Source organism: Entelurus aequoreus, linkage group LG06, assembly GCF_033978785.1.
Source record: "Entelurus aequoreus isolate RoL-2023_Sb linkage group LG06, RoL_Eaeq_v1.1, whole genome shotgun sequence".
NCBI lineage: Eukaryota > Metazoa > Chordata > Actinopteri > Syngnathiformes > Syngnathidae > Entelurus > Entelurus aequoreus.
This window is the reverse complement of record NC_084736.1, coordinates 64,305,041-64,329,366: the sequence shown is the minus strand read 5'-3', so window position 1 is coordinate 64,329,366 and position 24,326 is coordinate 64,305,041. Positions and strand designations below refer to the sequence as shown.

Genomic DNA, 24,326 nt, shown 5'->3' with positions numbered 1-24,326 from the left:
TTTGTTTATATCTATAATTTTGTACTGCTCACTTATAATGTTACTTGATTACTCTAAAGAACGTCTATGTGACATAGTTGCCAACCCTACCGATTTTCCCGGGAGACTCCCGAATTTCAGTGCCCCTCCCGAAAATCTCCCGGGGCAACCATTCTCCCGAATGTCTCCCGAATGTCTCCCGAATGTCTCCCGAATGTCTCCCGATTTCCACCCATACAACAATATCGGGGGCGTGCCTTAAAGGCACTGTCTATAGCGTCCGCTTTTCCTCCATACAAACAGCGTGCCGGCCCATTCACATAATATATGCGGCTTTTACACAAACATAATTGATTGCAAAGCATACTTGATCAACAGCCATACAGGTCACACTGAGGGTGTCCGTATAAACAACTTTAACACTGTTACAAATATGTGAACCCACACCAAACAAGAATAACAAACACATTTCGGGAGAACATCCGCACCGTAACACAACATAAACACAACAGAACAAATACCCAGAATCCCTTGCAGCACTAACTCTTGCGGGACGCTACAATATACACCCCAGCTACCACCAAACCCCCCCCCCCCCCCCCGTCCCCATCTCCCGAATTCGGAGGTCTCAAGGTTGAAGTATGCTATGTGATTTTATGCATTTTTGGTTGTAAAATGAATCATAATCTATAATAATCGTGCTCATCTGAAACTGTTATTATTACTCAGACAGTCATGCAGTCTAAATTTATAATTGTTGCATCCTACCATATGAGAAGAGGGAATGATGATGTTCTTGGGCCTATTTTTTGAAAGAAAAATGTCATGGAGACAACATAAACATGTTTTTTTATAATCTACTGAGCGAGCTAGAGGTGTGTACATTATCAAACTTTTGTTTTTTTAGCTTCCTGTTTGGCTACTTTTTTACCATTTCACAATGTACGCAGTGATGACTCAAGATCGTCTGCGTTTCCCATATATTGTTGGGCTCGAACCGTTTTGGAGCCAATTAACGCAACTAATTCACTCTTAACAGACCTCAGACCACAAGGCAATCTTCAAAAACAATCAGGCGTTTTCTGTCTTTGATCAGAAGGGGGATAGGGACGATTGTCTTTATGTGTGTACCCCGCTTTACATTCACTCCCTGCAGCGTGAAATATATGATTCACCTCACAGAGCAGCTGCAATTGTGTTGGATTCCAGACAGAGTTTAGGTATGCCTGAGTGAGGGTTAGGTTTATGGGTATGGACGAAGCGGGTGGAGTGGCTATTTAGCCCACGTAAATGGGGGACTCAAACCTCTCACCTCTAACACATATGCACTGGCAGAGATAATCAATTTCTAAAAGGCCAAGCTTAAGGTTTTACTTGTCATCAGGTGAAAATCCACCACTGTGTGAAAAGATCTTTTGGTAACTGACTGTAAAGAGCTACAGGATCTGCGGAAAGTGGCACAAAAAGGCTTTGGCATGCATCCGCATAGGTCTGCATTGACACAAATACCGGAATACATATACGGCAAGAGACAAGCCAGATGTATAAAAGACACCCAGAATCCCCGGTGTATTCCTACGCACAAAAACACAAACACACAGACACACACGTTCACATATCCTAATAAAAATGTAGGGAAGGCTTACCAACAAATGGGCTGTGAATTTCATATTCATGAATTCACAAACTCTAAGCCTATCAGCCCAGGCAACAAAGGCAAACCTCACTGCTGCCTTACTCACCTTCCTGCAGGTACATGACAGCTTGGGAATAGTTCTGCAGTGCGTGGTGTGTTCTCCCCAGGCTGCCATAGGCAAGCGTTTTGGCAGCCAAGTCATTAGTCTGAGCCGCCACACTAAGGTGCTGCTCTTGGAAGACAACGGCCCGCTCGTAGTTTCCCAGTGACTCATAAGTAAGGCCCAAATTCCCGTAGGCGCGAGCCTGGCGTGCGGGGCTCCCGGTTTCCTCCGCGATCTCTAGGTCACTCTGGTGGCATCTCAGCGCAGTCTCATACTCTCCCATGGCTTGGTACACAGCCCCTAAACCGTAACTGGCGTCGCCCTCCAGTAGTCGATCCCGGTTGTCGCGGGCGATGGCCAGTTGACGTTCCAGACAAGAGATGGCCTGTTCGTAGTTGCCCAACTGACTGTGGAGTGCGCCCAGTTCACCGTAGGCCTGAGCCTTGCCTCCACACTGGCCCAGTTCATGAGCCACCACCAGCCTCTTCTCAAAGCACACCAGCGACTGTTGGAGGTTTCCCATTGCTCTGCAGGAAGAAAAAGAACATAGATATATCAAAGACTTTGGCAAGGCAATTCCCATTTTTTTGCCCATATGCAACCTGTATCGGCTTTTTTCATGTGCAACTCCGAATTTTTCATATCCGACCCAGGCCTCTTTCGTTTGTGAAAATAAATCGGATATATGTGCAATGCGTCCTCAATTTGAACGCTCCCATAGCAGGGGTTGTAGCCGATTCTGTGGGCTGTCCTGGGACCAGTGGTCCCTACCACTAGTGGCACTAATGAAACTGGTCGTGACCAGTGGCACAGCTGTGGTCCTTATTGACTTTGAATAGGCTTTACTGTTTCCTTTCTTTTCTGGATGTTTTGGCAGTTCTTTAAGATGAATAAATGTCAGAGATCATCTTATCTTGCCATACTGCCCACCGCATCATAATTACTCTGATTATGTGTTAATATTATTAAATTGCAAATCGGATCGAGCTGCTGTCTGGCAGAGACCAGTGGTCCCTACCAATAGGGGCGGCAGGTAGACTGGTCGCAGATGTGGTCTCTATTGACTTTGAATCGGCTTACTATTTCCTTCTTTTCTGGACATTTCGGCAGCTCTATGAGCTGGATGTATGTCAGTGATCAAAAATATTTTTTCTCAACTGCACACTACATTATATTTACTGTGATTATTTGTTGTTACTATTGAATTGCAGATCGGATCGAGTTGCTGTCTGGCAGAAACCAATGGTCCCTACCACTAGGGGCGCTAGTGAGACTGGTCTTGATGCTGGTCTGGTCTGTGTGGTCCATGTCTTCTATCTGTTGTTTTATACAGAAATATATGCATGAATATGAGTATGTAAAATAATCATATATTGTCTTCACAATATTAGAATAATTGGTTTACTGACACTATCTGCTTTTCTATCATATAGCCTATTGGTGTGTCATAAAAAAAAAAAAATTACATATATAAAGCTTTTCATCCGACCAGAACGTCATCAGAAAGCGATAAGCGTCATAATTACTCGCCAAAATGGACAGTTATAAAATAAACAGTTGACAACAGAGCAGAAAAGAGGTGAAAATAAAATGTTTTAAGAACTCACGCAAAACTTCTACCACTCCTGTCTCCGACTTCCTGCCCACAGACACGCTCTTTAAGCAGACATCGAAACAAAATGTCCCGTAAAACTGCCAAAGCCAAAATACTTGTCCTCTTCCTTCTTAATTTTTGAAAGGCAATGATTTGCCTTTCAAATTTTCCGGGCGAGAACCATGGACTCGGACTTGGTGGTGCTGAGTCTCATCCCAGTCGCTTCACACTTGGCTGCGAACCGATCCAGTGAGAGCTGAAGATCTTGGCCAGATGAAGCCATCAGGACCACATCATCTGCAAAAAGCAGAGACCTAATCCTGCAGCCACCAAACCAGATACCCTCAATGCCCTGACTGCGCCTACAAATTCTATCCATAAAAGTTATGAACAGAATCGGTGAATGCCTTCTCTTAGTCCACAAAGCACATGTAGACTGGTTGAGCAAACTCCCATGCACCCTCAAGGACCCTGCCGAGAGTATAGAGCTGGTCCACAGTTCCACGACCAGGACGAAAACCACACTGTTCCTCCTGAATCCGAGGTTCGACTATCCGGCGTAGCCTCCTCTCCAGCACACCTGAATAGACCTTACAGGGAAGGCTTCTTAAAGAGAGGAACCACCACCCCGGTCTGCCAATCCAGAGGTACCGCCCCCGATGTCCACGCGATGTTGCAGAGTCTTGTCAACCAAGACAGCCCCACAGCATCCAATGCCTTAAGGAATTCCGGGCGGATCTCATCCACCCCCGGGGCCTTGCCACAGAGGAGCTTTTCAACTACCTCGGCAACCTCATCCCCAGAAATAGGTGAGCCCACCACAGATTCCCCAGGCACTTCTTCCGTATAGGAAGACGTGTTGGTAGAATTGAGGAGGTCTTCCAAGTATTCCCTCCACCGATCCACAACATTCGCAGTCGAGGTCAGCAGAACACCGGACAAATAGTTTTTACATAATAAGAGATGTTGGGACGGCAAAACACACGGAAACACTGTTTCAGACACGTGATGTCACACCTGGAAACAGCGACTGCTTTCTAGTGACAGCCAAAATTGTAAACAGATAAGAATGATCTCTTGCTCTCTAAAACTATTTATCTGCACACAACAGTCTTTTACTAATGGTGAAGGCAATTGATTCATCCTCCTGAAACACCTGCTGTTTGTGGGGCCTCAGCCGGTACTTAACTTTGCTTCCCTCCCACAGGGGGACGAGGGAGCTTAATGTCTGACGATTGGACTGCGAGGTTAATAGTCAAGTCAGACTCCTCCTACAGCCCTACTTCTGATGTTATAACACAGGGGTGTCGAACTCATTTTAGATAGGGGTCCACATGGAGAAAAATCTACTCCCAAGTGGGCCGGACTGGTAAAATCACGGCACGATAACTTAAAAAAAAAAGAAAACTTCCGATTGTTTTCTTTGTTTAAAAATAGAACAAGCTCATTCTGAAAATGTACAAATCATAATGTTGTTGGGTTATTTTTACACTTCCGTGTTGCGGTTAATAGTTTTCTATCTTTATTTGTCGTTATTTATACCTTCTGAGTAAATTATGTAATAATGTTCATCAGTCAACTCATTGGTGTTACTTTTTAATCTATCAAGATTTAAAAAATAATATCAAAATCAAATTACAGGATGTTATCTATGTAGTTTGCTAATTTTCCTCGATTGGTGCACTAACATCATGTGTTTTTTTTGTTTTTTTTCATATGTAGCATAATCTACAAAGATAAAAATAATTGCTATTGCGACATTTAGTTAAAGTTAAAGTACCAATGATTGTAATGACTTTGAGGCCATGTCTACAGTAAGCCGGATAACCCCTTAAACGAGTAATTATTTAGCCTAAGCCCCGTTTCGACACACTAATTCGTTTAAGGTTCCCCTCCTTGGATAACTTTTTACACGGGTAAGTGCGCCGTCTATTTCTTGAATTTCCGGCTCTTAGCTTTGTATGGACTCATTGATCGTTTACAAACTGAGTTCGGAGAGGAAGTGACGCCAGAAAGACTGCGTCCCACACAGGAAGTGACGTCAGAAAGAACGCGCCACAGCCAGCTTCATAACAAAGCGGTTTCGTAACTCGGAGCTAACCACTGGAAATATGGAGGCGAGTCATCCAGATATGCCCGTGTTTCTCCTTCCGTCTGTACAGACTCTTGTGGAAATCACACATGAATACGCGCGATTGCAGCTATTTGGGATACAGTACAACACTTCTCAGACGGCAAGAGAACTTTCAAATGTCAGGGTCAGCTGTGATTCTACTTACTGAAAGACTTTGTCCATTTGTCGAAGGACAGACAACGAGAATGCGGGCTCCCGTGGATGTGATAAAAAAAAAGGTAGCGTGTGCTTTGTATTACCTGGCCATCGAGGGAAGACGACGGAAAACTGCGAATGCTTTTGGACTGGCAAAGCAGACTGTATCAGTTATTGTCCGCCATGTATGTCGCGGACTCAACGTCTAGGTCCAGAGTATATGAAGTCACCAAAAAGGAATGGACAATGAAGGTGAAGGCAAAAGAGTGAGGAGTGTCCTGACCAGATATCTCGATCCCTAGATTGATTGATGTAAAATGTTCTTCATCACGTTGTTTACTTTCACGTGTCCATTAACGATTTGATTAATTTATGATGTCTCAGGTGTGATTCACTACAATAGGGCCCCACAGCACACTGGATTCCAGTTAATTTTTAATTCATCTCCGTAATATCGCTAAAATTCGTTCCATTTTGTCCACAAACGATGCTGAGATCATTATCCATGCGTTCGTTACATCTCGTCTCGATTACTGTAACGTTTTATTTTCGGGCCTCCCTATGTCTAGCATTAAAAGATTACAGATGGTACAAAATGCGGCTGCTAGACTTTTGACAAAAACAAGAAAGTTTGATCATATTACGCCTATACTGGCTCACTTGCACTGGCTTCCTGTGCACCTAAGATGCGACTTTAAGGTTTTACTACTTACGTATAAAATACTACACGGTCAAGCTCCTGCCTATCTTGCCGATTGTATTGTACCATATGTCCCGGCAAGAAATCTGCGTTCAAAGAACTCCGGCTTATTAGTGATTCCCAGAGCCCAAAAAAAGTCTGCGGGCTATAGAGCGTTTTCTATTCGGGCTCCAATATTATGGAATGCCCTCCCGGTAAAAGTTAGAGATGCTACCTCAGTAGAAGCATTTAAGTCTCATCTTAAAACTCATTTGTATACTCTAGCCTTTAAATAGACTCCCTTTTTAGACCAGTTGATCTGCCGTTTCTTTTCTTTTCTTTTCTACTCTGCTCCGGGGTGGACCGCTAGCCTGTTCATCGGATGGGGACATCTCTACGCTCGGGATGGTTCCTGCTGGCCCCACCATGGACTGGACTTTCGCTGATGTGTTGGACTTTCACAATATTATGTCAGACCCACTCGACATCCATTGCTTTCGGTCTCCCCTAGAGGGGGGGGGGTTACCCACATATGCGGTCCTCTCCAAGGTTTCTCATAGTCATTCACATTGACGTCCCACTGGGGTGAGTTTTCCTTGCCCGTATGTGGGCTCTGTACCGAGGATGTCGTTGTGGCTTGTACAGCCCTTTGAGACACTTGTGATTTAGGGCTATATAAATAAACATTGATTGATTGATTGATTGATGGAATTGAAATACCACAACACTGGATATTGTTCAGATAAGTTACATTTAAGAACTTGCACACAAAGCAACACTGGAGGTGACTATGACGTGTGCATTTTCGGCGCATGCGTATTAGGTAGCGACGGAGGGGGGGGGCAGGGAGTCTTAAACGACCATTGTGTGTGTGTGGACAAGGATAAGGTTAGGTGGGATTTACCCTGGATAACCTTAGCCGGCTTAGTGTAGAAGGGGCCTGAGAAAGAACTCAGGTGGCGTCCGTTCCTTCCTCTCCGCTCTTTGCCAACAAGAGTTAACAATACAAGTGAACGTGATGCTAAGTGACTGTTTATCCGTTTATACATTGTTTTCTTTTCTTTCTTTTTTTTTTATTACATTGCATGTAAAACTCAAATTATTCTCTACAAAATAATTGGTGTTTGGAATGGATGATTGGATTTACATGATTTTGTTTTCGTCCGACCTTCTACCAGCAGCGATGTATGTCACTTCTTCAAATACGTTAACAGAGCATAGTGCAAATCATTTCAGATAGAATTTGATATATGCCATGCATGCCATCCTCTACAATGAGAAGGGTCAAGGAAGCCTGCCTCCCCTTCACAGCGCACTGTACATCCTACAGTACACGTTGACAGTCCCTTTCTAAACCTTTAATTGGCTTTCATAGCCTTCAAACGGACGTTTTTCATATTCTGAGAGATATCAACAATTGCAGGATGCTGGTTCAAAGGGAATACAAAAAGAATAAAACTCTTCAGTGTAATTAATGTTGCGTGATAACAAACGTTAGACTGTGAGCTGTCGGGAAGATGAGAGAGCTTTGTGAGTGACGACTATTATTTCCCGCTGAACTGGTGCATGTCTAATACTACCACGTGTGATTGCAATAGCGCTGACAACACCGAATAAAAAGGAAATCATTTGCTATAATAGGAAACTCGTAGCAAGTCATTTTGGGAAGCTATAATTTCATTGACACCTAAAGGGTAAACAGACGCGGAATGTTGGGGGGGAAAAAAATTAAAAAAAGAGGCAAACTTCCTCGGTTAGACGTGTGTCAAAACCTCTTTGCATAAAGATAAGGCCAGGACCGCTTTAGTGCTGCTGACACAGCTAGCAATCCTTCTAGCAAAACAGCTTTGCTGAGAGTATCTCGGAACAAAATAATATGCAAAGCAGGATTAGCGTGGTTATTAGAAATATTTAGTAAACACAATTATCATCTGGTTGAACCGCTGAAGAAAATTGGTAACAACACCCAAAAGTATTTGTTTCTATTTATTTTTTAGTTGTGCTGTGATTTGTGAGTTTTGATGAATAATGGGTAGAGATGTCCGATAATATCGGCCGATAAATGCTTTAAAATGTAATATCGGAAATTATCGGTATCGGTTTCAAAAAGTACAATTTATGACTTTTTAAAACGTCGCTGTGTACACGGACGGACGTCGAGAGAAGTACAGAGCGCCAATAAACCTTAAAGGAACTGCCTTTGCGTGCCGGCCCAATCACATAATATCTACGGCTTTTCACACACACAAGTGAATGAAAGGCATACTTGGTCAACAGCCATACAGGTCACACTGAGGGTGTCCGTATAAACAACTTTAACACTGTTACAAATATGCGCCACACTGTGAACCCACACCAAACAAGAATGACAAACACATTTCGGGAGAACATCCGCACCGTAACACAACATAAACACAACAGAACAAATACCCAGAACCCCTTGCAGCACTAACTCTTCCGGGACGCTACAATATACACCCCCGCTACCCCCTACCTCAACCTCCTCATGCTCTCTCAGGGAGAGCATGTGCCAAATTCCAAGCTGCTGTTTTGAGGCATGTTAAAAAAAAAAATGCACTTTGTGACTTCAATAATAAATATGGCAGTGCCATGTTGGCATTTTTTTACCATAACTTGAGTTGATTTATTTTGGAAAACCTTGTTACATTGTTTAATGCATCCAGCAGGGCATCACAACAAAATTAGGCATAATAATGTGTTAATTCCACGACTGTATATATCGGTATCGGTTGATATCGGAATCGGTAATTAAGAGTTGGACAATATCGTAATATCGGCAAAAAAGCCATTATCGGACATCTGTAATTTATATACATTATAGTGTCTTCAAAGTCTGCAGTGTTTTGCTGAAATAGGGACTTGTGTCGACGCTAGAACCAGTTATTCATGTTTACATTATTTCCGTTGGAAAACTCTGCTTCACTATACGAATGTTTTGGCTTTTGTGTTCAAGAACCAATTAGGTTCGTAAATTGATTTGCAACACATTTTAATGTGATGTAAAAACATTCAAAGCAGACTGACCTGTGTCCATTTCCCAAGCCTCTGTACGCCTTCTCCTGATCCTGCATACGGTTGAGACTCTGAGCGACTGACAAGTACTGTTCGTAGTATTTGATTGCTTCCTCAAAGTCACCAAGAGCCTCGTAACAGTCCCCTAGGTTCCCGTAGGCCCTGCCCCTGTCCATTACTGCCTCATTACCACTCAGCTGCTGCAGAGTAGCGAGCTGTTGCTCCAGGTACCCGATAGCTTCCTCCATTACTCCTACATTCATTTTTGTGATGCCCATATTTCCGTACACCTGCGCTTCCACAACGGGATCCTTCAGCCGCTGTCCAAGTTCCAACTGCTCTTCGTAGCTCTTGAAGGCCATGGCGTACTTTCCCAAGGCCATGTAGACTGCTGCCAAGTGACCATGAGCTTTGCACTCTCCAGACACGTCCCCAAGCTCTTGGTAGACCTCCAGCTCTTGAGTGTGGTAGCCAAGGGCTTTGTCGTATTTATGCACAAGTCTGTAAGTGGCCCCCAGGGCCGCATAGGCGCAGGCCTCCATCCTGCGCTCCTTCACCTGAAAACAGACACAAAGCCTAGGATAAGCATAAAAATCCCACTGACAACATTTGAAGAATTGTTGTTGTACCTCAGTTTACGAGTAATTCTCAGCTTTTTGTTATGCTTTAGGATGCGAGCATACCTTGCGTTACCAACATTTTCATCATCGGTTGAAGTAATATTTATGATGCCGTTTGAGCTAAACACAAGATAAGTCTTGATATGACAATCGACAAATGCATTTGAGCGTCACTCAGAGATCGACACAATCCTGCCTTCCTACCATCAAACCCAAGAATGTTAGTTCAAAGAAGACGAAGTGGTAAAACATAGCAGAAAAAACAAACCATGAGGTCCATGATGATCAATTATCCTTAAAAATATTAAGAATCTGCAGATGCTGTTGGAGTTTGTTCTGTCTAGTCCTGACTCAACAAACTGGATGGTCAAGCATTAGTGTACAGCTCTGGTAATGGGTACATTCGCACCCACCTGCACAAATGTACTTCAAAATGTAACAATCAAAATAAATATGACTTTTTTTTTGTTTACTAGGGCATGCATATATAATATGCATTAGTTTGACCATTTAAAATCAACAATAATAAAACGGGGATGCTTGGAAATAGCATAAAAATGCCCCAAAAACTTGGAAAAACGCGATTCATAGCGTTACTTTTTGGTGTAACCATCATGAGCGTTCTGTTCAGGTATATTTCTTTTATATTTTGATAAATCATCATAAATAGGTATTGATCAATCTTTAAGCTGTGTGTAATTGATTACAGTTTGCTTTTGACATCTTATTTAGAATTGTAGTTTAAACTTTTACAACCTTGTGTTGCGCTCATGATGGCGTAACCAAACTAGATTATTTTGAATATTTATTCCCTTTTTTACATTTAGTATATTTAAATATACTGTGTTTTATGCTTTTTTCTTTTTGGAACATGTACTATACATATGTTACAATAAAGTCCCATATAAAATTATGTTTCTAGCAATAAGTAAAGTAACAAAAGTAACACTCCAATGTCCATTAGTGGAGCTGTACACATTACTTTTTTTATACAGACATACATAGTAAGAATGTTCCGATCAAGGTTTTGTTTCTGCCGGTTCCGATAATGATCATCCATCCAATACCAATACCAATACCAATACCGATCACATGTATTAACTGACAATTTTAAAATGTTGTTATGATGAGTAATATTTGACAGTTCAAAGAATATCAACACAATATTTAAACTAGTTAGTTATTCTCTTTTATTTCATACAATTGTTTGATCAAAACAAAGTCAACAGTAAACAACAACTAAACAAAAGCAAAAACTACCTGCTACTCATTTGAATCCTTTTTGCCCTTAAAGTCCTCTTGTGCCGAGGCAATTATTCCCTCGGTTTAAAAACATTCACAAAAACAACAAATACGTTATTTCGAGAAAATGAAAATATCGATCAGATCACTTTTGCATCGATCATATACTGATACTACCCTTAATATCAACACCACTAATTTATGGATTGGTTGGATATGTAAAGTTGCTTATAATAAGCAGACTTTGCAACATTGGACTCAGTCCAAAGGGGACATCACATTAGTCCGGTCCCCAGGGTAAATGCTAAAAATGTTGTGTTATTTCATTAAACTACTGTAGTTGTTTGCAGTATAGGCTATTGTAATATTTTTCAAACAATATTTATTGTCTAAAAGTTGTTTTTTCTTTTTTTAAAAGGCATGTTACATGTTAGTGTTGAAGCACAGATTCGATTGATTTCAACTGATTTCAATTGGGGCTGCTTTGAGCCACAAGCTTGGTCGGGGAACACAATGTGCTCGTAAGTTGAGGTACCTCTGTATGTGTGTGTGTGTGTGTGTGTGTGTGTGTGTGTGTGTGTGTGTGTGTGTGTGTGTGTGTGTGTGTGTGTGTGTGTGTGTGTGTGTGTGTGTGTGTGTGTGTTACGTAATACCTGATGAGCTAAGGCCAACTGCTGCTCATAAAACTGAATGGCTCCAGACACGTCTTTCTTGCAGACAAATATGTCCCCCAGGTTCCCAAGAGCTCTGAAGCGAGCCTGCGAATTGTTTAGAGACTGGGCAAGTGACAGCAGATATTTCTGACACTCCTCTGCTTTGGCAAAGTCTCCCAGGGCCTTGAAGGCCAAGCCCAGATTACAGTACGCCTTGGCTTGACTCAGTTTGTCATGAAGGTCCTTGGCCAGAGCGAGGTCCTGTTCGTAGTATTTAACGGCGTCCTGGTAGTTGCCCAAGCAGTAGTGGGCGTAGCCTAAATTATGACAAACTTTCCCTTCACTTTCCATGTCTTGGAGGTCAGGGGACAAGCGGAGGTACTGCTCATAGTAGGGCACAGCCTGAGGGAATTCTCCACGCGAGCAGTGGAAGTTGCCAAGGTTACCAAGAGCCCGTGCTTCACTCTGGACGTCTCGGAGCTCGCGAGCAATGTTGAGATGGTTCTGGTAATGCTGCAAAGCCCGATCGTGGGCTCCCAAGGCTTGGTACGCCACAGCTAAATTGCCGTGAGTGGACGCTTGCGAGGCCCGGTCGTTGACTTCCATGGAGATCTGAAGCTCCTGGCGGTGGTAGCGAACAGCCTGGTCAAAGGCTCCGAGGGCATTGTAAGCATTGCCCATGTTGCCATAGGCCCGGCCCTGTGCCGCATAGTCACTGAGCTCTTGTGCAATGGCCAGGTGTGTTTTGTGGAGTTTAAGTGCTGTCTCATAGTCTCCTTTCATCTGATGAATAATACCTGCGAAGAGAGGAGAGCATTAAGTTAAAAGACTTGTTAAAAGTACCTTGTCAGCATTTAAGTACGAAACAACTCTGTTGTATATGCTCTTAGAGCCATCTGTTGTCTGCGTACTTTCACACAATTAGTCATTATACATGCAGTGTAATCAAAAGCTGTCTTTTTACGATTTTACAAATCTAGCCACAAAGGTTGGCGATCATTCTTAGAGAAGGGAAAAGAAAGCAATGTGTAGAGTTGATAGAAAGCTGGGAGAAAAAAATGAATTAGATAAGTGTAGAGAAACAATAAATAACAGAGAGGCTGGTGCCAGATGTATTATCTATGATAAAATATGATCCTATGAAAAATAATGACTTTGCAGCAGTCAGACAGCCATCTGCCACAAAGACACGTAACCAAACACACACATACGCACACGGAGGCCCCCGAGATCCAGCAGGCCATACACAACAAACTCCAAAGAATTGTATAGAGACATCACAGCATATCTAATGAATCCGGACTCCTCCTCTCTGAGACTTGCCTTTCAAATGATTAACCAGCATTCAGTCACGGCGGACAGACGTACTATAATGCATTAGTATAATGCATAATGTGATAACAAACGTATGCGGGAAAGAGAAAACAGCAGCATAACAAAATACTGCCTGACTAAAGGGGCTGTGCTGCATCATCATGGAGGCTAGCAAAGATGAAAGACGGAAAAGGGCTTTGTGGTTTGTGGTGACTATGATGGTGCCACTGGGATTAGTTCCCGCATGTGTGTTTCCCATTTAAGTTCATCCTAAATAAATAAATATATTCACCCTGTCACATTAAGGACCTGAACACAGGCTACACAAACAAAACAACTGAAACCCAATAGTTGTGTCAAAGGACTACATGGGCCGTCTCAAGTCCCGAGACTATAAACTGGTTTGACATTTTGATATGAATCTTACCAATTACTTAATAATAATAATAATAATACATTTTATTTATAAGGCGCCTTTCTGGGCACTCAAGGACACCGTACAAGATCGAAACAATAAAATCAAATTGTATAGAAACAACAATAATAACAACAACAAAGATAGAGAAGAAAAGATGATTACAATGAATAAGCAGTAAGGAATAGGTGTGTTTTGAGTCTTGATTTGAAGAGGGATATTGAGTCCAAGATGTGGGGCAGTTATATTCAAACATGATCTGTGTTATAGGTTGATGGATCCTTGAGTTTGGAATAGGGTTGTCAGGTATACCGGAATTAGTATAGGTCCAAGATACTAATGAATCATATTCGGTACTATACCGCCTCTGAAAAGTACCGGTCCGCCACCCCCGCGCCTCCTGTTGTCGCCACGTCGTGTTATTGCTGATTTACGAGCAGATGAGCATGTTCTGCAGTGCACAATCACAGAGTACTAACAAGCAGACATAGTGTGTAGACAGAAAAGGGAGAACGGACGCATTTTGGCTTAAAAACTAACGATAAAGGTAAAGTTATAACACTGAAACGCCCTCAGGAAGAGGTGCTTTAAGACATGGCTAGCTAGCTAGCGGCTAAAGTCCAGCCCCAGTCGGCAGTGTTTTAGCTACTTCTAAATAACTAATCCTGGTCTCCATGGCGACAAATAAAGTATGTTTCTTACAAGTATCATCCCTGCAGGACGAGGAATAGCTAAACATGCTTCACTACATACCGTAGCTCACCGGCGTCAAAATGTAAACAAACACCATTGGTGGATCTACACCTAACATCCACTGTACTGATACCAAGTACAGTAGCGTATCTACTCGATACTACTATGATTACGTCGATATTTTTTGGCATCAAAACATCTTCTTTTGTTTAAAAAAAAGTTATGTTATGTTTATAAACTCTGTCCCTGGACACATGAGGACTTTGAATATGACCAATGTATGATCCTGATTACATTTTAACAGAAGTGTAGATAGAACATGTTAAAAGAGAAAGTAAGCAGATATTGACAGTAAATGAACAAGTAGATTAATAATCAATTTTGTCCTTAATAATTTTGACAAAATAATAGAACGGAAAATTACACAATATGCTACTGCATATGTCAGCAGACTAAATTAGGAGCCTTTGTTTGCTTACTTACCAATAAAAGACAAGCTGTCTTGTATGTTCACTATTTTATTTAAGGACAAACTTGCAATAAGAAACATGTGTTTAATGTACCGTAAGATTTTTTGTTAAAATAAAGTAAATGATGCAATTTTTTGTGGTCCCCTTTATTTAGAAAAGTACCGAAAAGTATCGAAAAGTATCAAAATAATTTTGGTACCGTTACCGGTGCCAAAATATTGGTATCGGGACAACAGTAGTCTGGAATCACGTTGATGTTGAATAGAAATTTTTGAATGTTAGCGTCTTGATATATCTAAAAATGAGTCGCCTTTACTACTGGGTATCAGACGGTGCCATAATTCGAGACTTTTGTTGCACATGACGTCACTTCTGGGAAACAAGCATTCAAGCACTCAGCCTGACTGTGTTTGGGTAATGTTATAATTGTCCATGCCAACAATGCAAGGAGAAGGAGCTCAAAAGTACAGTAAAACTCTACTTTTCAAAATGTGGGAGCTCGATGCTAATTTACATTGGATTTACCATAGACATGCTACCGAATAGCTTTAGTGATTTTACATGGCGATTTCAACACCTTCAAATTTGGTAATCAACACTACAACTAAGCTGCATGTTACAATCAAACGCTGGTGTGTAATGAGTACAATATTTAAAGTCTAAACATTTTGTAGGGCTCAACAAAAGAAAAAACTGGCACATTCAACTTAATGGCAAAGACTAGTTCCTGGAATAATGTCTTGGAATTGCAACTGGACGCAAAGTCTACTATATAGTACACTACAGTACAGTACTTGCCAATGAGACACAGAAGAGTAAGAAAACAAGAAACACAATTACACACACACATTTACCAAAATGTGCTATTGTTGAGTAACAGTATCCATTCCCAGGTACCGAGTATTTGTACCATATCGATTCAAATGTGAAAGGTATCCATCTCCACAGTAGTTACTTCTTTTTCTGGTTACTACCGGTTACGTTGGCAGCAGTGCCATTAAGCAACCGTTTTCTGTACCCATTCCTCAGCATGACAAAGAACAATTGAAAACTACTGCCTTAGGGTAAAATATACAGGCAAGGCATGCGATACATAAAATCTAATAACAAATACACCAAAATATGGCATATTAAGGGCCTGATTTACTAAAGCTCTGTGTGTACTAAAACATGTGCAAACTTGATAGCACATGTAAGCTGATCTCCTAAACGTGTGCAAAGTGGATTGCATCTCACAAGTGAGCAGAATAAGGCATGCAATCTATTTTGCACCTGTCTTAATTAATATGCAAACTATATGCTGATCATCAAAACGCCCACAATACTGGGAGGAAGAAAATGCATTTTATGCATTTTATACAGAACACGCTATGTGATTTATCAACACTCATCACCATTTTGGGAGCGCTATTTTGCATTTTATTTAGCACGTTTAAAAGAACGTGCAAACGGACACAGAGAGAGGAGTGCTCGTGCTGCAGGGACACACGATGGACAGAGAATCCTCCATTCTATGTGTACGTTTCAACATATTTGGATGGTCAGAAATAACAAATATTAGACTATTCAGCAACATTATTTTATAATTCCATAGCTGCTATTGATTTAAGGGGCTGATTAAAACAAATTCAATTGATTCGTTTTGGTGTCAATTAATATTTTTTTTATTGTTGTTTTTTTACATAGAATATATATTACTAACATTAATGCTATATGATAAAAATGTTTTGAAGTGTGCATTTTGTGCATATTGAGCTCTGTAGTGCAGCCTCCATCCCATGGACCTTCAGCAGTAAAAAAAAAAAAGAAAATAAAAAAAGGGGGGTTCATTGTATGATGCACTGCACAACTGCTTCTAAAATGCCCATAAAAAGTGGTACATGTCTCCTGCTTGTTTGAAAACATGGCAAACGCCAGAGGTAGGAGCATGATAACAAGATCGTGCATTGAATGAGAGTGTCTCAGTGATGCGCCGTATAGTACTTTTGTACATGCAAAATCCTCAGTTAAACAGGGCGGTCTGCGCCACTTATAAATTGCACACAAAGTGTCAGCGGATCGCATGCAACACGGCCACTAATAGTACACGCAATTTTATGGATTGCACACGCTGTTTAGCGCAAGGTATTTAAGTTTGAATTTGAGTATATTGTAAACAAGCATGCATACAACATGATACATCACAATTTCCAGTTTCTCTATTCAACGTGTTCGAAAAGGAGTAGGAGTCTATTTAATCCTACCCCTTTTCCTCTACATAGCAGTTGTTAACACGTTTGTTTACTTCTTGTTCTCAATTTATTCACAATATACTCCATAAGTAATAACATTAAAAATAAATAAATAAATAATTAGTGAAGTAAGTTATATTTCATATGGTGATATAAATAAGATTATAGAGAAAATGAATGGATGGATGGAATAAATTCAGAGTGTTTATCATGGTTCTTCTTCTTTGTACTTTGTAAACACTTTAAGTTTGAAGAGTTTCTTGAAGAGGATCATATTAGTACTTTGTTTGATTCCTGTGCTTAATCCATTCCATCATTTAATTCCACATACTGATATACTGAAGGTCTTAAGTGTTGTACGTGCGTACAAATGTTTTAAAATTCAAAACATGTTTTCTCTAATGTTATATTTCTCCTCTTTTGTTGAGAAGAATTATTGTATATTCTTGGGTAGCAGGTTATAGTTTGCTTTATGTATAATTTTAGCTGTTTGCAAATTCACTATCTCCTGGAATTTGAGTATTTTCGATTCAATGAATAAAGGGTTTGTATTTCCAACATGATGTATTATTCCAACTGATCTTTTTTGTAACACTATTTTGTACTTTTATAGGTATTTCCCCCATATTTCTGCACAATAACTCAGATATGGTAACACTAGCGAGCAGTAGAGAATATGGAGTGATTTTTGGTCCAATAATAATAAAACTCCAGTATTTGGATCTTAGAAAATCAGTCCCGGAATGTACTAAAATGTAAAGCAAAATCCATGTAGTGCTTTGGACATTGTGCAGTCCAAATGCCTTTTTTTTTTTAGCCATGTGGAATAACTTGAACAATCTCCTCAGTTGTGCTTGTTAAGCATGTTAAGATTCACCGTGCAGGCATCTTGGAGGAGGACTGACAGCCCACAAAGTCACCTCCAAGGTTATTCCGTCCTCAACACTGAGTGATCTTCTACAGAATATAATGCCTGCCGATGCATTACCAGCAAAAAAAAAAAAAAAAAAAGCTCCTTGCAGCAGGTTGACAATGATTTTTCTGAAAGAGACGGTCAGATAGGGCAGAGGCTCGGGGTGTAGCCCCCCACATGGTAAGGGGATTATAGTAAATAAACACATACTTCTACTCAACACTGACCCCATAATCAATATGACGCCTTTACAATGTCCTGGTTCAATTACTCCTTAATACAAGTGTTCAACCTTTCTATATGAAGCACTCTTGGCTCTAATATAACATTTACTTTGGTTATTCTAATTTCCGTTACGAAAAAAAAGCGGGGTAAAAAGTGCATGCATTCAGATTTGAATACAAAGCCATTCTTAGCCTTATACTGTACATCTTTCCATAACCAAAAGCATTAAAACCATGGTGATGCCTTGTCACTTTTCATTACACAGCTGGCTGTACATTAAATAGTCAAATTATGACTTTGAGGGATGGTACTGTTTTCTGAATATATTACTTTCCTATAGCTATATTAGTCTATTTATACCTGCATTGTCATTTCCATCCTTACACTTTCCATCATTGTAACTGAGCTGAGCTACTGTGTTGAACAATTTCCCTTGTGGCTCATTAAAGTTTGTCTAAGTCTAAGTGTAATTAAGATGCTATGGGGGTCCGTACTGATGCTGCCTGTAGTGCTCTAAGACAGTGATCCCCAACCTTTTTGTAACTGTGGACCGGTCAACGCTTGAAAATTTGTCCCACGGACCGGGGGGTAGGGGGGAATTATTATTATTATTTTTTATTTTTTTTGTCATTAAAAAATACAATCTTGCGTGCTTACGAACTGTATCCCTGCAGACTGTATTGATCTATATTGATACAGTATATAATGTAGGAACCAGAAATATTAATAACAGAAAGAAACAACCCTTTTGTGCAAATGAGTGTGAATGAGTGTAAATGGGGGAGGGAGGTTTTTTGGGTTGGTGCACTAATTGTAAGTGTATCTTGTGTTTTTTATGTTGATTTAATAAAAATAAAAAATAAAATAAAACATTTTTTTTATTTTTTTATTTCTTGTGCGGCCCGGTACCAATCGATCCACGGACCGGTACCGGGCCGCGGCCCGGTGGTTGGGGACCACTGCTCTAAGAGGATTTTAAACAATGACAAATGCCAAAGTATTGATCGACATGTTAAAGTTAAAGTACCACTGATAGTCACACACACACCAGGTGTGGTGAAATTATCTCTGCATTTGACCCATACCCTTGTTCCACCCCCTGGGATGTGAGGGGAGCAGTGAGCAGCAGCGTTGGCCGCGCTCAGGAATCATTTTGGTGATTTAACCCCCAATTCCAACTCTTGATGCTGAGTGCCAAGCAGGGAGGTAATGGGTCACATTTTTATAGTCTTTGGTATGACTCGGCCGGGGTTTGAACTCACGACCTACCGATCTCAGGGTGATAGCAAGGTGCTTAAATGGTGGCAGTATTGGTGCTTTTTGTCACTAACTGAAAAAAACTAAATGTATTTTGAGTTTGAAGTCTAAGCATTTATTAATAATGAAACACCATCATTTTTCTCACAATAATTTGCACTAATAAAAAGAAGCACTTCATTTCAGAGGAGATGCATTCAAATGATTGTGTAAAATAGAAACAGCCCATAGTGCACACACAGTATATGTAGCGATGTGTGTGGGGGGGGGAGTAGTGAGCTGAGGCAGACATGAGATCCTGCGGGGGTCTGCAGGAATGAGGAAAGGGTGGAGTTGTGTTCTGGGCTTAAGGTACTTAGTCTCAGACAAAAGCATCTCCAACAGTCTGACTGACAGCCCAAAACAGGAATGAGAGAGAAAAATAAAACCAGGACTGGTATGGTTAGATGGATGAATGCACATACAGATATAGCACCAACCAGTACCACCTGCAACACCCATTGAGTGTCTTCTTTTATGAACCAGCTCAAACAGTGGTTCTTAACCTGGGTTCGATCGAACCCTAGGGGTTCGGTTAGTCGGGCTCAGGGGTTCGGCGGAGGTCAAGACACACCCGACTCATCGTGTAAATAAAAACTTCTCCCTATCGGCGTATTACGGATACGGCAACAGCAGAAGTCAGACTGATTTGCAGGTGTGTAATTTGTTGTGAGTTTATGCACTGTGTTGGTTTTGTTGCTTGAACAAGGTGATGTTCATGCACGGTTCATTTTGTGCACCAGTAATAAAACATGGTAACACTTTAGTATGGGGAACATATTCACCATTAATTAGTTGCTTATTAACATGCAAATTAGTAACATATTGGCTCTTAACTAGACATTATTAAGTACTTATTAACGCCTTATTTGGCATGGCCTAATTATAACCCTAACCCTCTAACCCTGGCCCTAACCAAATAACTCTAAATTAAGTCTTTGTTACTTAGAATATGTTCCCCATACTAAAGTGTTACCATAAAACATATAACTTTGTCTTGAATTTGAAAAAAAACATTTTATTTTTCACTAAAGAAGGGTTCGGTGAATGCGCATATGAAACTGGTGGGGTTCGGTACCTCCAACAAGGTTAAGAACCACTGAGCTCGAACAATCCCACCTTATTTAACTCCCAAAATAACAGTCACTGCACTATATACAAGACAGCTGACACCTCCAGCTACTTGACAAGTGATGGGAACCAAATTGAGCCCGCTGAAGTCTGTCGGTACTACCAGTAGGGATGGGTACTTTTTTTCTGAACCGACCCAATTCCGCCGGTCCTCCCGGGCACAGATTTGTGTAAAATCCAACGGTGCGATGTTACGGTACCTGGTTTGCGCGTGACGACACAACCGGTTGCCGACTCACTCAGCTCTTCGCACTTTGGCACTTGGCGATCACTCCAGCAGCACTGAGAGCGGACTCAGCCAAACTACCTTTAGGTAATGTTGCACTTTTCAATGCCAACAAAGAAATTAACACAAAAAACGCGTTTACGTAAGTTTAGTAGGGCTCCACTTTTCCAAAATATATGCTAGTAAACATTGGCTTTGTTATTGACATGCTTCTAATGAGAATTAGCCATTTTTCTTGGTGATTTCAACACCTCCAACTTTGGTGATGAAAACTACAACTAAGATGCATGTTACAACCAAACAGCTGGTGCAAAATGATTACAATACCAACAGTGCAACAAAAGACTAGACAGCAAAGGCTGGACTGACTAGCTAAAGCACCATAAACTATACACTACTGTCATCTAATGCAGTGTTTTTCAACCTTTTTTGAGTCAAGGCACATTTTTTTCATTAAAAAAAATACGGAGGCACACCACCAGCAGAAAAGGTTAAAAAATGAAACTCCACCAGTTTGTCGTGCCTTATTTTGAGTTTGTTGTTGTTTCCTGTGTGTAGTGCTTTAGTTCCTGTCTTGCGCTGTTATTTTGGTGACCCTTCCTGTTTTGTTGGTGTTCTCCTGTAGCAGCAACGTCTTCCTTTGAGTGCTATTCCCCGCACCTGCTTTGTTTTCCCAATCAAGACTATTTAAGTTGTGCGTATGCTATCCTTCTTTGTGGGGACATTGTTGATTGTCATGTCATGTACGGATGTGATTTGTGGACGCCGTCTTTGCTACACACGCTGTAAGTTTTTGCTGTCGTCCAGCATTCTGTTTTTGTTGACTTTGTAGCCAGTTCAGTTTTTACTTTTGTTTTACATAGCCATCGCTATGCTTCAGTGCCTTTTCCTAGCGGGACTTGCCTTTTGTTCATTTTTGGTTTAAGCGTTACATACCTTTTTACCTGCACGCTGTCTCTCGCTTTGCGCTGCATATTGGGATCACGACAAACCATCCTCGACGCGTTTCGACTTCTACAAAGCAATGAACTACCTGCTGCCACCTACTGATATGGAGTATTACAAGATTACCCTGCCAAGCTCTACACAGCACAGGCACTAAATAACGGCACATTGTTATGATTATTGATTTGCAAAAACATTTTTTTGGACCAATTAGGTGAAGTTGCATAATTTCCCACGGCACACCAGACAATATCTCACGGCACAGTGGTTGAAAATCACTGATCTAATGTATTGCAGCCCGGCATCCTTTCCATTACACCACAGAAACATTGTTAGTATTTACACCGATTTCAATGGAGAGTTAAACTTGTCATCAACTCCAGATAAATGCGTGTGTGTGTATGTTAACCTCATTTTTTTCTCTTATCCAGCCTTCAATTAATTCTGTCTGAGCCATTAGTCTGGACAAATTCCTCTGTAAATTCTGCACTCTCTTCTTCCCTTTCCTGGTCAAACTAATAATATATCTAATTCCAAAAGGCTTAGGTACTAAAATGAATAATCTCTGTGCCTCAGTGCTCCGGGCCAGTCTAGTTCTTAGTGTTGTTAGTCCCGTTTTTGGGCAGTCTGAAAATAGTCACTCCATTTATGCTCACGAAAACCATTGAAGTAGCTGAGATGATGCAAAAAAAATAGCCGTGATTTATACGGTATGACTAATTGCTGTATTGTGATTTATGCATACAAAATATATGCCCTAGATTTAAAGATGTCATTAGCATACCTGTGGGGTCAGTTGAGAAGAACTGCCAAGTGCCAAGAAATTAATATCATGCTCCTTTGGCAGAACGTGTACGTTGCTGTATAATGTTTGACATAACCTGTGTCCTCTTTTCTTTTCCACACACCAATGAGGTAAGGAAACGACACAAACTCAGAATATCTCGGTCCCAAAGTACTGACATGTGAACGCTTCCTGTTGTTTTCTTTGAGTGTGTTGCTCTGTGTTTGGCAAAAACAACAATGCGAACATCTTTAGGGGATCAGGATTAGATGGAAAAGGGGAAAAAGGCTGGCTTTGTGCTTTTTTTTTAAATATATTTAAATTGTCTTACCATCAGCCTTTAACACAAACACATTGTGGCAATTTGGAAACTACAGTGTACTGCATTTAAATATTTGGGAGTAGTCCGTTATAAAATCAAGCATTGCAGTAATGCATTATTGTTTGTTGTACCACAGGTGGGGAGAGTGATAAAGTATTTCTAAGGGACATGGCTAAAACTAGTAAAACATTAATGACTTTTTTTTTTTTTTTGTAGGGCCCAGTGTTGTATGTTTTCACAGGACCTCATGGGCAATGCATTACAATTGCAACCCCTTATAATTTCATTATGTATTTTTTTCTAAGGACATGTTTCCTTTTTGGGACCATAAAACTGTGTGTGCACTGCAAAAACTGAAATCTAAGATTAAATATCTCAAATAAGGGTGATATTTGCTTATTTTCTGTCTGATAAAATAATTCTTCTCACTAAGCAGATTTTATGTTAGTGTTTTACATGTTTTAAGTGTTTTGGTCCTAAATGATCTCAGTAAGATATTACAGCTTGTTGCTGAGATTTTATGACCTATATTGAGTAAAACATGCTTGAAACTAGAATATCAACTGTTGCAAAGCTGTGTCATCAACACAAGTATAAAACTACTTTTTTAAAGTAATAATTTCTTATTTCAAGCATGTAAAAAAAAAAAAAGACTGACACAATTGTGTCTCATAATTAAAACAGATGACAGCCAAATGGACTTTGCTGTTTTATTTTCAATGAAACAATAGAAAATACGTACTCATATAGTAGTGCACTTGTTATTAGTGAGAATATACTTATTTTAAGGAATTTTTGGGTTCATTGAGGTTAGCTAATTTTACTTATATTGGAAAGTCTTGTCTTTCTTGTTCTATTGGCAGATAATGTTGCTTAGTTCAAATAAAATACCCCTAATTTTATTTTATTTTTTTCTTGTTTTTGAACACTGACTTTTTGCTTATTCAGTCAGCCTCGTGCTACTTTGTACGCTTTTTTGTGGTTTTTTAGCATTTTTACCGTTTTTTTTTTAAGTTACCTCCCTCAATATGGGTCTAAAGAAAGCAAAAAACAAGCAATGTGTGGCATCCACAGCGTTGTCGACACTGCCATCCCCCCTTGACCTAACTTCCGAAGATTAACTGACAATGTAAAGTACATTTTATATTTATTGCTAATAATTGTAGCAACCTGGAAATTAAAGTAAAGGAGATTTCAAACTGTGAGTGCACCACAGGGCTAGTTTGTTTTTTTATTTTTTTTATTGAGACTTTTATTAGTAGATTGTACAGTACATATTCCGTACAATTGAACACTAAATGGTAACACCCGAATACGTTTTTCAACTTGTTTAAGTCGGGGTCCACTTAAATTGATTCATGATACAGATATATAATAATAATAATAATAATAATAATAATACCTGAGATTTATATAGCGCTTTTCTAAGTACCCAAAGTCGCTTTACATGTTAAAAACCCATCATTCATTCAGACCTGGTGGTGGTAAGCTACTTTCGTAGCCACAGCTGCCCCGGGGTAGACTGACGGAGATATATACTATCATATATACTA

At 40.4% G+C, this 24,326-nt stretch overlaps 1 protein-coding gene across 4 annotated transcripts in view; it reads right to left on the bottom strand.

The window, feature by feature from the left end:
- Positions 1-24,326, bottom strand: part of LOC133652447 (tetratricopeptide repeat protein 28-like) — a 605,917-nt gene that overhangs the window by 83,488 nt on the left and 498,103 nt on the right. For 3 of the 4 annotated variants that reach the window (XM_062051209.1, XM_062051210.1, XM_062051211.1), the window contains 3 exons: positions 11,809-12,605; positions 9,306-9,850; positions 1,722-2,245 (listed from right to left, as the gene is read on the bottom strand). In XM_062051209.1, coding sequence (XP_061907193.1) covers positions 1,722-2,245; positions 9,306-9,850; positions 11,809-12,605 — 1,866 coding nt within the window. Of the gene's footprint in view, positions 1-1,721; positions 2,246-9,305; positions 9,851-11,808; positions 12,606-13,131; positions 13,261-24,326 lie in introns of those variants that run through there. The other variant, XM_062051212.1, reaches the window with a different exon arrangement.